General features: G+C 52.4%; 1 protein-coding gene across 1 annotated transcript; it reads left to right on the forward strand.

Moving 5' to 3' along the window:
* The first annotated feature begins 3,042 nt into the window (after positions 1-3,042).
* LOC147693222 (uncharacterized) lies at positions 3,043-7,792 on the forward strand. Its single transcript, XM_086933568.1, has 3 exons — positions 3,043-3,996; positions 7,124-7,435; positions 7,538-7,792. The coding sequence occupies exons 1-3, from the start codon at positions 3,043-3,045 to the stop codon at positions 7,790-7,792; spliced, it is 1,521 nt and encodes a 506-aa protein (XP_086789694.1).
* The last annotated feature ends 7,640 nt before the right edge of the window (positions 7,793-15,432 follow it).

The raw sequence follows: 15,432 nt of genomic DNA on the forward strand, positions 1-15,432 counted from the left end.
ACGCAAACTGAGTGAGCAAAGATTCAATCTGTGCAATAAGTTGAGTCAGCTTGTCCTTGGGGACCGGCCCGTGGGGGTTATAATATACATTGATTAAAAGAAGGGATAGGGGACCCTCGCCTGTATTAAGCCCTTTCAGGATCCCAGACAAGAACATGTCAGAGTCATTCTTTATCTCGGTGAAATGGACTTTCAAGGCTTGTTTGATGTATATGGAGATGCCCCCGCAGGTCTCCCAAATATGGTGCCTTTAATTGCAGGTTTGAAGCATTCCGCATAGCCTCCTATTGGAATGGACGTGGTTGACCTCGTTTCTTGAGTGCTAAATAAATCAGCCCCTGCAAGGAGCGTGGTCGACGTACTTTGCAGAACCTTCAACATCCCTGCGACATTCCAGGTCAATATGTTTAATGATTGGATGTTGGCAGGAAAGGGCCTGGGCTGAGCATGGCTGTTGCTTGGGACGAGCCAGGCCTTTGTCGATCCGGATCCCTCACTTAATGGGGACTTGAGTTTTGTTGGCCAAATTGGCCACGACCCACCCCCAATAGGCCGAGTTTGGAGAGGGTGGGGAGCAAAAGGGGGTGGGGTTTTTAGATGTGGAGATGACCTGTGTCCCCTCCCAAGGCCCATCGACCGTGCACTGAATGTTCAAGTTCGCTTGAGCAAGGGAGCCCTCTCCTCCTCGGATCCCCTTCAGTATGCTAACCATTGGGGGATTCTTTGTGGGAGCCTGGAGGATGTATGGATACTTTTCCTGTTCCAACCTCTGCACTTCGATCCCCCATTCGGCAAATTGTTCTTTTTCCATGAGGACTCTGTCAGCAATGTCTGTGTTGGCCCAGGTTACGATGGTTTGTTCTTTCCCTGTGTGTAAAGGCAGGGAGACAAATTGGACCCTGACAATGTCCCCGGTTGAGATCTGGGAGAGTGACTGTGTATGTTGGAGGTGGGTCAAAATATTTGATCTGTTAAAAGAATCATGATCGCCCATTGAAGTATAGCTTGGAATCATACTAGTTTTTGAGAATTGGGCCTCTCCCAAGGTTCCTGGGGGTGGGGGGGGGGGGAACAGGGAGGGGGAGGGGGTTTGTTGATCCAGGGTTGAAAAGGGGCCATTGCATAGTGAAATTGGGGCCCATGTAGGGGGATCCGGCCTGGAGGGCTTGCAGGGAGCCTGCGGGGTCAAATTCCGTTCCTTGCTTTGAACTTAGTGACACAGTTCTGGTGGGGGCGACATTAGTCTGGTGGGGTTGGACTGCTGGTGGACCTTGAACATTACCCGGGCAAGTTGTTGTGTTTCCTCTGTGCCTGGAGTTATTCTGGGTACTAGAGGAAGGGGTTGGGATCGAGCTATTACGTTGATGGAGATGTCCCATTGATTGAACTTGTACGTTTCCCGGCCAAGTTGTTAGACAGCCTCCATGTCTGATGTGATTCTCGATACTGGTGGGGAAATGTACTGTTAGTTGGCCTTGAACATTCCCGGCGTGGGTTGTTACGTGTCCTCCATCCCTACTGTGGTTCTGGCTGACATTTGGGGTTCCGGTGGGAGGGATTGGAGTCCTAGTGGGGGACCCGATGGTTCCTGAGTTCCCGTTCAACCGTCTTACAGCTGCGTCGGAGCTTTGTGCACTCAGCATCCTATCATGGATATTGTTAGAGTTGGAGGGGGATGGATGACTGCCCAAGTCCAATGTTGGTGTAAGCCCTGCAGTGTCAGGTACCCCCGACGTGTGGCTCCTCGACTTCTTAGGACCATTCCCTATGGCTGCAATCTCTACTGAGGGCTGGTTAATGGTTTGTGTGTTCAATGAAAATAGGGCAGGCGAGGTGTAACGGGGAGGACTCGGGTCCGCCAGGCTTACCTGTCTCACCTCTCTTTAACCAGCACACAGGGGCCTGGAGAGACACAGATGTCCTCGACGACACAGAACCGGAAGAGAGTGGCGAGCCCTGCTTCTTTAATTGGGCGGAGTTAGAACCGGACAACGTCACAGGGCACACCCCCTCATCCCAGGTAACGGCCGCCCAGGAATGCACACGGGTATGTTTTAGACCCGGAGGCGACAGAGGTGAGAGAGACGGAAGGCGAGGTGGAGAGAAGGAAGAGTGCGGAGGAGAGCGGAGTTTGGAAACGAAGGCAGAGGAGAGGCGGGAGCTGAGGAGAGGAGACGAAAGCGGAGCGGAGCAGAGTCAGGAGGCGGAGAGGAGACCGGAGGAGAGAGAACATCGGAGGACGGAGGCAGAGAGGAGACCGGAGGAAAGAGAACATCGGAGGACGGAGGCGGAGAGGAGACCGGAGGAGAGAGAACATTGGAGGACGGAGGCGGAAAGGAGACCGGAGGAGAGAGAACATCGGCGGGAGGAGGTGACGGTCAGAGAAGAGGACGGAGAGAGGAGCGCTGAATTTGGAAGGTCCAGAGGAGCAGAACCCAACAAGCCAGGAGGCCAACCAGAAGGTGCTTCGCCCAGCCCCACTTCAAGGGAAGTGTGGCTACCAGAGGTACGATCAAGGCTTTCGGGCTGGGGGGGTTTTAAGTGGGTTAAACCCCCATAAAGGCTCCTAGTTCGCATCCCGTGCACTACCCCTCCCTCACTACCCCAGCACTGTGGACCCTAGTCGACTACTTGTGCACGTGTGTTCCCTCACTCCCTCCCCTGTTCTGGTGGGCAGGACAGATATCTAAAACGCCTTTGTCTTTCTTCCCTGCACGGACGAGACGCCACGACATCGTGGAGGAAGAGGCACGGACCACCAGTCCCAGAAGACACCGGGACGAGCGGCGGAAAGCGACAGAGAAACACCAGCAAAGACTTTCTGAAGATTCGGAAAGCCTCCTGCCCTACTACAGGAAAACCATACACGGAAAAAGGACCTTTAAGTCAATAAAACCTGCATTACCCAAAATACCGGTGTCAGTAAGTCTATTCGAGGGGAATGTGACCTCGCACACACCAACGCCAGTCAGCAAGGGCGAACCCGAAGCGCCACAAGTGGTGGAGAATGCGGGCAGCTCGGTAACCATCTGGGACACTAAGATGGAGGAACTACTACAAAGACTGGTCAAGGGGCAGGAGCAGTTGGGGTGGGCGGTGGAACAACAGATAGCCACCGCTCAAGCAGACCGGGATAACTTCAGAGACACCGTGGTGAAACGGCTGGGAGAGCTACAACCGATAACAATCGATCAGGCAGGCAACCCAGTACGCGAAGTGAGACAGCACCTACCCACCCCTTCCGGTATATCATTACAGAAGTATATCGCGGGGGAAGATCCAGACGCCTTCCTCGTCAATTTCGAGAGGGTTGCTCTTGCCTGTGGATGGCCCTTAGAGAAATGGCCATTCTTTCTCGCCCCACTGCTAACCGGGGAAGCCCAGGCTGCCTACCAGGTGGCCAATGGCAACGGGCAGACCCCGTATGGACAGATAAAGAACATTATCCTTGATCATTTAGGTTTGGACACAGAAGCGTATCGCGTCCGCTTCCGCAAGGAGAGAGGGACCCCCGGAGAGAACGCGAAAACCTTGTTCTTCCGCCTGAAATCGGCGGCCGACAAGTGGCTAACACCCTCACAGAGCACGAAGGAGGCTATAATGGATAAGATCTACCTGGAACAGTACCTTGAGGCGCTGCCTTTCGGGACCCAGCGGTGGTTAAGGCAGCACTCCAACCTGACCACTGCACAAGCAATGGAAATGGCCTCTACATTTTCACGGGCACAACCTAGACTACACCCTATGGAGCCCGAGAGAAACGTCAGAGCCCCTGTTCGGATAGAACGCAAACCACGACCCCCTCCCGGTCTTCCTGGTCTCAGACCACCGAACCCCGATGTTGCTCCTTTCAGAGGCCCTCAATGCTTTGACTGTGGCACCTGGGGCCACATTGCTAGATTTTGCCCACGGAAGAGAAATCAGGAAGAGCCCATGGAGGTCGGGTATCTACCACGAGCCGTTATGTTCTCAGCAGAGCTTGGAGGGGCGTACCACGTGAGTGTCCAGGTGAACGGGAGGAAGGTCAAGGCTCTGCTGGACTCAGGGTGCAAACAATCAGTGATTCAGGGACGGTTTGTGTGTATCCCCCAGGTAATGCCAGAGGCCCTAGTTTATATTAAATGTGTTCACGGGGACATAAAGAGCTACCAGGTCGCTTACGTCCCTTTGGAGTTGGAAGGGGGGCGGCACATAGTGGTGAAGGTGGGGATACTGGATAACCTCCCCGAAGAGCTCATTATCGGGACCGATAATCCCCACTTCCTGGACCTCTTTTCCGAAACCCTTAAAAACGGGAGTACCGGCCCAAAGAAAGTGCTCACAGCCCCTGATCCCTGGGAGGGTGACCGTAGTTTCCAGTTCGCCCAAGCCAATGACTCCACGTTGTTCAACGCATGGGAACAGGCCCATGCCGACCAGGATAACCGAAGCCCCAGGTACCCACGTTTTCTGATACAAGACGAACTCCTCTACAGACAGGGGAAGCAAGACGAACCCAAGCAACTCCTTGTCCCGGTATGCTTCAGGGACCAAGTAATGTTCTATGCCCACACCCACCTCCTCGCAGGACACACAGGTAGCGAAAAAACCACCCAGAATATTCTACGGAACTTCTATTGGCCGGGGGTCTATCAGGACATCAAGACCCACTGCCAGACCTGTGACGTATGTCAACGCAAAACGTACATAGACCACCGGCGGTACCTTTACAACCGTTGCCAATCATTGGGACCCCGTTTGAGAGGGTGGCAATGGACCTCATCGACCCCCTCCCTAAGACACGAAGGGGAAACCAATATGCCTTAGTTATTGTGGATTATGCCACCAGATTCCCCGAAGCCTTTCCCTTGAAATCCCCCACATCCAAGAACATTGCTGAGAAGTTCCTGGAACTCTTCTCCCGGGTAGGCTTCCCGAAGGAGGTCCTCACCGACCAAGGCACTCCCTTTATGTCACGAGTGATGAAAGAAGTGTGCCTCCTCTTGGACCTCCATCAAATCAGGACATCAATCTATCACCCTCAGACCGATGGCCTCGTGGAACGCTATAACGGGACACTAAAGAGCATTTTAAAGAAAATGCTCACAGCCAACAGAACAGACTGGGACATGTTGCTACCTATGACCCTATATGTCATTAGAGGCCAAACCCAAAGTAGTCTTGGCTGCTCTTCCTTTGAAATGCTGTACGGAAGACAGCCTCGAAGCCTCCTAGAGATGACAAAAGAATACTGGGAGGCCGAACCATCCAGAGATACGAAAACGTTGCTTGAGTATAGCCAGAATCTCAAAAACCAGTTGGGGAAAATACGGGAATTGGCCTACTCCCAGCTGGAAAGGAGCCAAACGAAACAAAGAACACATTATGACAAGGGAAAAAAGTGGAGAAGACTCGAGGTGAACGACTGGGCCCTGGTGTTGTTACCATCAACCACTAAGAGGTTTCATACAGAATGGCAAGGCCCTTACCAGGTCCTAGAAACCATCGGAAAAACAACTTACCGGCTACGATTAACCGGAAGGAAAACCCAGATCTTCCACATTAATGTCCTAAAGAAGTGGCTGGGAGCCCCTCCCCTTTCTACCTATACCACTCCTGCCAAAGAAAACAAAAGGGAGACCACGGTTGACCATCTCGTCATCAACGAAGAACTGTACCAGGGGCAACAATAAGGGCTACAGGGAGTCCTTCGTCGTTGCGCGTCCATCTTCTCCGACCTACCGGGGTCCATGAACCTGGCAGATCATCGAATCGAGACACCTAAAGGGACCATCGTGAAACAGCGACTGTACAGAATACCTGCCGCAAAAAGAGAAGCCATAAGCCGAGAGGTGAGAGAAATGCTCAACCTAGGAGTGATACGCCCGTCTAGAAGCGAATGGTCCTTGCCAATCGTGATGGTGCCCAAACCAGACGGGAGCAGTAGGTTCTGTATGGACTTCAGGGCCCTGAATGCGGTCTCATCGTTCGATGCGTATCCCATCCCAAGATCGACGAATTGATCGAGAAGTTAGGAGAAGCCAGATACATCAGCACCCTCGACCTCACGAAGGGGTACTGGCAGGTGCCTCTGCGAGAAGAAGATCGCAAGAAAACCGCATTTGCCACCCCTGACGGACTATATGAATTCACAGTACTCCCATTCGGATTACACGGGGCCCACGCGACGTTCCAACGACTGATGAATGAGGTACTCCGGGAACACCAGAAATATAGTTCGGCCTACCTGGACGATATCATCATCTTCAGCCCCGACTCAGAGACCCACCTCAGACACCTAGAAACCATCCTGCAACAGTTAACCAAAGCGGGTCTCCACATCAATGCTAAGAAATTGAGGATCGGCTTTCAAAAAGTGAAGTACCTGGGGTACGTATTGGGGCATGGAGTCATTGAACCCCAAATCGAAAAGGTCCGAGCCATTGCAGACACCCCGTTTCCCAACAACCTCAGGGACATGCGGGCCTTCTTGGGGTTAGTGGGGTATTATCGTAGATTCATACCCTCCTTCTCCGACATAGCAGCCCAGCTCACCGATACACTTAAGAAACAGACCCCGAAATCCGGGTTTCAGAAACCAACCCCTGAGATGAGAAGGGCCTTCAAGACCCTAAAAGAAGTAATCACCACCAGCCCAGTGCTCTCCTCCCCAGATTTCACCAAACCCTTCATTCTCCACACAGACGCCTCAGATTTCGGGATAGGGGCAGTGTTATCTCAGGTATCTGAAGAGGGAATAGAGCACCCAATTCTGTTTATAAGCCGAAAACTGTTTCCTAGGGTGGTGAGGTACCCCACGATTGAAAAAGAATGCCTGGCTATCAAATGGGCAATAGACAAGCTACGGTATTACCTGGAGGGACACCGATTTAAACTGTATACTGATCATGCCCCGCTCCAATGGATGAGTCGCAATGCATCCAACAATGCAAGAGTGATGCGGTGGTTCCTTTCATTGCAATCTTTTTCCTTCCAAGTATTGCACAGAAAAGGGAAGGACAACGCTAGCGCTGACTACCTCTCCCGTTTTCCTCTCCCCGATCGGGAGAATCCAAGGGGGGAGGGGTGTAACGGGGAGGACTCGGGTCCGCCAGGCTTACCTGTCTCACCTCTCTTTAACCAGCACACAGGGGCCTGGAGAGACACAGATGTCCTTGACGACACAGAACCGGAAGAGAGTGGCGAGCCCTGCTTCTTTAATTGGGCGGAGTTGGAACGGGACAACGTCACAGGGCACACCCCCTCGTCCCAGGTAAAGGCCGCCCAGGAATGCACACAGGTGTGTTTTACACCCGGAGGCGACGGAGGTGAGAGAGACGGAAGGCGAGGTGGAGAGAAGGAAGAGTGCGGAGGAGAGCGGAGTTTGGAAACGAAGGCAGAGGAGAGGCGGGAGCTGAGGAGAGGAGACGAAAGCGAAGCGGAGCAGAGTCAGGAGGCGGAGAGGAGACCGGAGGAGAGAGAACATCGGAGGACGGAGGCGGAGAGGAGACCGGAGGAGAGATAACATCGGAGGACGGAGGCGGAGAGGAGACCGGAGGAGAGAGAACATCGGAGGACGGAGGCGGAAAGGAGACCGGAGGAGAGAGAACATCGGCGGGAGGAGGTGACGGTCAGAGAAGAGGACGGAGAGAGGAGCGCTGAATTTGGAAGGTCCAGAGGAGCAGAACCCAACAAGGCAGGAGGCCAACCGGAAGGCGCTTCGCCCAGCCACACTTCAAGGGAAGTGTGGCTACCAGAGGTACGATCAAGGCTTTCGGGCTGGGCAGGTTTTAAGTGGGTTAAACCCCCATAAAGGCTCCTAGTTCGCATCCCGTGCACTACCCCTCCCTCACTACCCCAGCACTGTGGACCCTAGTCGACTACTTGTGCACGTGTGTTCCCTCACTCCCTCCCCTGTTCTGGTGGGCAGGACAGATATCTAAAACGCCTTTGTCTTTCTTCCCTGCACGGACGAGATGCCACGACATCGTGGAGGAAGAGGCACGGACCACCAGTCCCAGAAGACACCGGGACGAGCGGCGGAAAGCGACAGAGAAACGCCAGCAAAGACTTTCTGAGGATTCGGAAAGCCCCCTGCCCTACTACAGGAAAACCATACACCGAAAAAGGACCTTTAAGTCAATAAAACCTGCGTTACCCAAAATACCGGTGTCAGTAAGTCTATTCGAGGGGAATATGACCTCGCACACACCAACGCCAGTCAGCAAGGGCGAACCCGAAGCGCCACACGAGGGCTTCCCATTAGACTTCTTGCAAAATATTGTGAAAAGAGGCTGATTGTGTCCCGGCTCAGTGGTCCGATTGAGTGCAGTATTTGTTTGTTCTGTGGCCAAAATACTGCACTGGCGATTTCTTAGTGCTAGACTCTTGGCTTGCTTCTTTCGTTTTTTGAGGTGTTTCTTCTCTCTCCGAATTATTGGCGGGGCGACCTTGGCAACTTCCCACCGATTAGTGGCAACTTCCGACCAATTAGTGGCACCTTCCGACTGAGTAGTAGACCCTGAATTGAGAGAAGTGGTATCCCCTGTAGTATTGCTCAGTCCCGTTGGGCCCACTGAGGCTCCCGGAGGGGAGAGCTGAGCGTCCGATATTGATCGCTGATGTGATTGTATGGACTCCGGATTTTTATCCCCGGCGACTGGCATGTGGCTCCTGGTGTACTGCTCCGTGTTAGCTGCAACAAAGCAAGTACTAATAATGAGCTTTAGTTCCTCCACCAACAAGGAGAGTACTGTCGGGAGCGAAGACAGTTTGTCTATTAAGACTGGAAATCGGCAATAGGGAGTAGACGAGGAAGGAAAAAAGTTGTCCCTATTTGCGGCCAAGTTATCTATTTTTTTTGGTCCATCTCTACCATTTTCGTTGCCATGATTTGCAGGGTGTTCGTTTGCAGCTCGAATTTCTCTGATTGCCATGTTAGCACGTTAATGGCGGTTGAGAGGGAAATGCTGCCTGATCTTAGCACGTTGTCCTGAGCACAGGAGAGCTCAAAAGGCAGGAGCGGAGGTGATCTATGTAAGGAGTCCCTTAGTCCCCGGATCAAACTCAGGAGATGATCCTATTGAGATGCGTGATCCATATTTGCTAGTATGGGCTACAATACCTGGGGTTGAGGCGTCAGTGGCCGTGTCTTCTTTCGGCATTGGGGAGGTAAACGTCTCAATTTTTTAGATGTTATGCGGGCTGCTGGAGCCGATCAGAGTCACCCCGGCTGTTCCCGGGACAGAGTCCTTTTCCTGATTTCCTGCCTGTTTTGTTATATGTGGATCATGTAAAGCTGGAGAGGCTCCCAAATTGTGGGAAGACAGATCTTTTCGTCCGCCCCTGTGCAGGGTAGATGAAAGACGGTGGGAAGATGGCTTTGTCCCCATTAATGGGGGGGGGACGGGTCTATTGACCCTTCGCCTGCTGTTATGCTGACCCTGGGGAATTTGTCGTTTGTAATTGTGGCTCCAGGAGATGTTGTGGCTGTAAAAGGCTTTTGGACCTTAAGGGCATCTTCAACGTCAAAAAAGAGTAAGGAGGCTGTTCTATCAATGGAGATATCTACACGCTCAGAGGGCTGATCCTTCCTGTGCCCAATGTCCATGTTCACTTTAGGCTGCCTGCTACTGGGACGGAGCCCTTGGTCCATACCGAGCTGCGCAGGTCATATATATTCCCAATCTTTGGGTGGACCTTTGGCCCGTTGGGCCCCCCTCTTAGCACACTTGTTGGTTGACATGACCGAAGCAGTGGCTACAGCCCTCCTGAATGGGGGTGGAGGTGAGGCAGAGGGGGCAACGAAACGGGCAAAGGGGCACTCTGAAGGAGTCTCCTGGCTATTATTGTGGGGACCACGTAGTTAAAGTCAATCACTTCATTGGAGCACTCGTGATTGGTATCGTAGCTCTGCTGCTCTGCTGCTGCTAAAACTCGTGCGTGTTATTGCTGTAAAATTCTTAGCGCTTTGTGCAGCATTGAGATTGGGTAGCGCTTTCATTAAATAGCATTGCATTGGGAATTATACTGTGGAATTGCAGCAGTGTTGACTGAATAGCGCTCTCACTGTTTGGTGCATTTATTCATTTTGGGCTTTGTGCTAAGTTTCGTTTTGAATCCCTCCCACCATTTTGTTGTTGTGCTGTCCCCTGGCCCGCCTCCCCGCGACCGCCTCCCACCTGACCCTCCCACGCTCCGCCCCCCTACACTACCCTTTTAAGTCAGATGTCCCAACGCGCAGCGTCCACGCGCTGCGGCCGCGCCGAAGGTGCGCCAAAGGTAAGCCTGTCTACGCCCGTCCGCGCCAAGCCCGCGCCCAGCGCCAGACCCCCTGGCCCCCGCACCACCCACCCCACCCGCATTACATACGACCCCTCCACCCTCATAGCCATAAACCCAGGCCGACTCCCCAACTGCGCCCAAGCCGCTCCTGGACACACCCATGGACCCTTCACATGCAACTCCTGCAAGTATGACGGCACCAAGACCAACTACTCATCCACTAACACCAAACAGAGATCTGACACCAACCACCACACCAACCACCTAAAATGCATCTTGCTCAACACCCGCTCGGTCCACAGACACGCCATCGACCTTTGGAATCTACTAGACACCATCTCTCCGGACGTCGCCTTCCTAACAGAAACATGGATGAACGCCTCCTCAGCCCCAGACATCACCATTGCCATCCCGGAAGGCTACAAGATCATCCGTAAGGACCGCACCAAGCAAACAGGAGGAGGCATCACCATCTTCCATAAGAATTCCATCCGCATATCAACCAGCTCAGACGTCAACCTCGCTAGCGCCGAGCACCTTCACTTCCAGATCCACACCGACCCCAAGACCACACTCAGAGGCACCCTCCTCTACAGGCCACCTGGACCCCGGGCACAATTCATTGAAGACATCACTGACTTTATCACTCCACACGCCCTCTCCTCTGAAGACTACATTCTACTGGGAGACCTCAATTTTCACCTGGAAAAGGGCTACGACAACAACGCCACCACCCTTCTGGACAATCTCGCCAACCTCGGACTCAAACAACTTGTTAATACCCCCACTCACTACGCAGGTCACACACTCGACCCTATCTTCACCTCCAGTAAACATATCTCCTTCAGTCACACCACATTTCTCCATTGGACGGACCACATCTGCGTTCACTTTAGCTACAAAAAGAACACAACCCACAACCATCCTCTAGCTACTCTGAGAAGGAACTGGAACAAAATCACCTTCGACCAGATCTCCTCATCGCTTCTTCAAAACCCCCCTGCCCACTCTTCGAACCCCAACCAAGCAGCCATCAACCTCACTCAATGGCTAACCAACAGCGCCGACATCCTAGCACCTTTGAAAAAACGTCACATCAAACTTAGTAGCAAAAACGCCTCCTGGTTCAACGATGATCTTAAGAAATCTAAGAAACTCTGTCGCTCCCTTGAGAAGGCCTGGAAAAAAGACCCAAACACCAGCACCAGGGACGCCTTCAAAAACGCCACCCGCATACACCACCAACTGATCCGGACCGCAAAGAAAGCCGCATTCAAAGATCGACTAGACAACAACGCCCACAACAGCAAGGAATTATAAAACATCCTCAAAGAGTTTACCAACCCCACTGCCAACTCCAACGACATCACTCCCTCTCAAACGCTCTGCGACTCCCTAGCTTTGTTCTTCCACGACAAAATCGCAGACATCCACAACAGCTTCGACAAACAACCCGAAGACCAACCCACACAACCTTCCGCTATACCTTCACCCCCCTTGAACATCCTTAAGGACTGGAACCCAATCTCCACTGAGGACACCATCCGCCTGATGAACTCCATCCACTCAGGATCCCCCACAGACCCATGCCCTCACCACATCTTCAACAAAGCTGATTCCATCATAGCACCACACCTCCGAGACGTCATCAACTGCTCCCTCAACTCCGCCACCTTCCCGGAAAGCTGGAAACACGCCGAACTCAGCACCCTTCTGAAAAAACCCACAGCTGACCCCACCGAACTCAAAAACTACCGCCCCATCTCGCTCCTTCTATTCCCAGCCAAATTCATTGAGAAAGCCGTCAACAACCAGCTCGCCGCCTTTCTCGAAACCAACAAATCCCTCGATTCCTCACAGTCCGGCTTCCGAGCCAAACACAGCACTGAGACCGCACTCATCGCTGCAACAGACGACATTCAAACTCTACTGGACAATGGAGACACAGTCGCCTTCATCCTCCTCGACCTATCCGCAGCCTTCGACACAGTCTGTCACAGCACCCTGTTACAACGCCTCAGAAACATCGGAATCCAAGGAAAAGCACTGGAATGGATCACCTCGTTCCTTGCCGGAAGGACTCAGAGAGTCCGCCTCCCACCATTCAAGTCGGAGGCTACTGAAGTCCTCTGCGGCGTGCCACAAGGATCTTCACTCAGCCCCACCCTCTTCAATGTATACATGAGCCCCCTCGCGGCCATCGCTCGCCAACACAACCTCAACATCATCTCTTACGCTGATGACACTCAACTGATCCTCTCACTCACCAAAGACCCTAACACCGCCAAAACCAATCTACATGAAGGAATGAAAGAAGTAGCCGAGTGGATGAAGCACAGCCATCTGAAACTGAATTCAGACAAAACAGAAGTCCTTATCTTAGGTACCTCCCCCTCCGCCTGGGACGACTCTTGGTGGCCAGAGGCCCTTGGAAAAGCACCCATCCCGACGGACCACGCACGGAACTTGGGCGTCATTCTTGACTCCTTCTCTCTCGATGACCAGACAAGTCAACGCCGTCTCATCGTCTTACTTCAACATTCTCTGCATGCTCAAAAAAACATTTCGCTGGATCCCCACCGAAACTAGAAAAACGGTCACCCACGCACTGGTTACAAGCCGCCTGGACTACGGAAACACCCTATACGCCGGTACCACTGCAAAAATTCAGAAAAGACTCCAACGCATCCAGAACGCATCAGCCAGACTCATACTAGACATCCCGCGTAAAGACCACATTTCTGGTCACCTGAAAGACCTCCACTGGCTCCCCGTCAATAAGAGGATAACATTCCGCCTCCTAACCCACGCACACAAAGCACTTTACAAACTTGGACCCGAATGCCTCAACACACGACTCTCCTTCTACACCCCCCCGCCAGCTACGCTCCTCCAATCAAGCCCTTGCTGCTGTACCTCGCATCAACAAAACCACCATGGGAGGAAGATCCTTCTCCTACCTGGCGGCAAAAACCTGGAACTCACTTCCCATTCACCTTCGCCTCACTCAGAACCACCTAGCATTCAGAAAGCAACTTAAAACCTGGATATTCGACAAGTAATTCCCCACCCTTCCTCAAGCGCCTTGAGACCCTCTGGGTATGTAGCGCGCTATATAAATTCATTGAATTGAATTGAATTGAATTGCGTATGCAAAACACTACTGAATGAGCCACTCTATACCCATGTGTCTGTGTGCGAAGTGTGTGTGTTGCCAGCAAAAGTGCACTCACTTTTTCTGAGGCATGCGGCTCACGGTACACACATCGCCAGAGGGGGAAAACTGTCCATCCAGCAAAGAACACAGCTGAACTGCAGCGGGCAGTGATACTGCGGGCCGCCGGTTGGGGCTGCGGGTTTAGAGCAGGGTAGTCAGGGCGATTCTGGACGACTCCATGACGCTGGAAGGCGACCTCACGGAGCGCTTTGTTCTCAAGCACAATATGGAGAACTGCTACAACGCCTCTCCTCGTTTCTCTCTCGGCTGCAGCAAGACTCGAAAACCCGGCCTGGACTCATATTTTCCGAAAGTCAGGCCGTGGATACGGACAGCAGCAATCACTGCTCAGTGCCAGGAGGATTAGAATGAGATTAGTGACGCTATGCAGCTAAACAGATGAAAGAAAAAAAAATGGCAGCTGGTAACTGGCTGACTGTTTGTCTGTTTGCCTGCGTGTGAGATATATTGTTAAAAAAAAAAGTTGTAAGAAGTGTCGCGGCCCCTGCCGCAATGAAGAGAGAAAACGTCGAGGAATGCCACCAAAATGCCTTGCACTAAGCAGGTACTCGTGGCTCCCTCTGTGTCAAGCAGCTCGCAGACCTTGCCTCAGTAGAAGGGGGGGCAGGCAGGGAGGCAGGAAGCAGGGAGCGTCCAAGCGGGAGACCAAGCCAACACGTCCCGGTCCCGGTCCTGGCTTACAGCTCCTCGTCTCTGCTGCTGTGCAGCTCTCCGGCTCCGGCTCCTCCGGCGGTGGCGGTTCCCCTGCGGTCTCCCATGCGGTGGCGGCATTGTTCTCACAGCGCTCGGCTCAGTACTCACGCCCGACCACATGCAGCTCACCGCCCGCAGCCCCCTCTGCTCCTCACACAATGTTCGGCAACGTTAGATCTTCCAGTCAAGGGCATTCAACAGAAAGAAGAGGGTGGGTGACAACTTTTAGTCCTTTATCGGCTGACCTGCAGATGGGACACGCACCAACGAGATCATTGGCATCGCTGTCCATCGAGGGCCGCCAGAAGAACTCACGGTTTGTGAGCGTGGATCCTTAGTGTCCCTCATGGGCTTTGACAATATTGTTTTTCCTGAGGATCTGAGGGGCATTAAGTTTGTCCCTCCGTAATAATACACCGTCCTCTAAAGAAATTTCAGATTTGACCTTCCAGAAAGGTTGAATACATTGAAGAAGGGTGCGCTCACCAGGCCAACCAGACTTGACGAAACCACACGCAAGTTGCAAAACCTCATCATCAGCGAGAGCCCTAATTCAGCCATTTGCAGTGTCAAGACTATGCTCCTGTAAGTCAAATAAGGATACAAGGCAATCATCTGAATCTTCCTCCCCAACATCAGCAGGAACTGGCCCCTCCTCGTTATTCTCTATGGGAAAACGCGACAGGTAATCTGCTCTAAGATTCCTGCCTCCAGAGATATGAACAACGTCAAAACTGGTACTGCATTAAACGAGATACCATTCGAAGGATCCTAGGAGAGCAACACTTGCTGGCCCCAGCTCCAAGGATATTAATGAGAGGTTTATGGTCTGTTCTCAACAAGAAGCGTCTACCCCAGATATAAGGTTGAAACTTTTCGATGGACCACAAGCAAGACAACAGTTCCTTCTCAATAAAAGAATACTGAAGATCACCATTCTTCAAGACCCTGGAAGCAAACACGACCGTGTTTTCACCTCTAGCGGTGTCTTGGGTCAAAACAGCCCCCAGACCCACCTGATTCGCTTAAACTGTCAAGCAAGAAGGCCGATCAGGGTCAAAAGGTTTGAGCGCACCACTGTTAGAGAGAGAAATTTTAACAGATTTCAAAGCCGACTCACACTCTTTAGTCCGTTCAAATACTACTCTCTTACAAAGGAGAGAACTGATGGGACGTACTAAAGTGGCATAATTTGGAACAAACTTTGAATAATACTCCTGGAGGCCAAGCAGAGACTT

The sequence above is a fragment of the Lissotriton vulgaris genome, chromosome 8, assembly GCF_964263255.1.
Source record: "Lissotriton vulgaris chromosome 8, aLisVul1.2, whole genome shotgun sequence".
Classification (NCBI taxonomy): Eukaryota; Metazoa; Chordata; class Amphibia; order Caudata; family Salamandridae; genus Lissotriton; species Lissotriton vulgaris.

Bases quoted from the DNA above. Each gene is read 5' to 3' on its own strand.
- LOC147693222 (XM_086933568.1), top strand. From the start codon at position 3,043: ATGGAGGAACTACTACAAAGACTGGTCAAGGGGCAGGAGCAGTTGGGG. The intron at 3,997-7,123 runs GTGAGTGTCCAG...CTCTTTAACCAG, and splicing joins AGCTTGGAGGGGCGTACCAC to CACACAGGGGCCTGGAGAGA. The intron at 7,436-7,537 runs GCGGAGAGGAGA...AGGAGACCGGAG, and splicing joins AAGCGGAGCAGAGTCAGGAG to GAGAGAGAACATCGGAGGAC.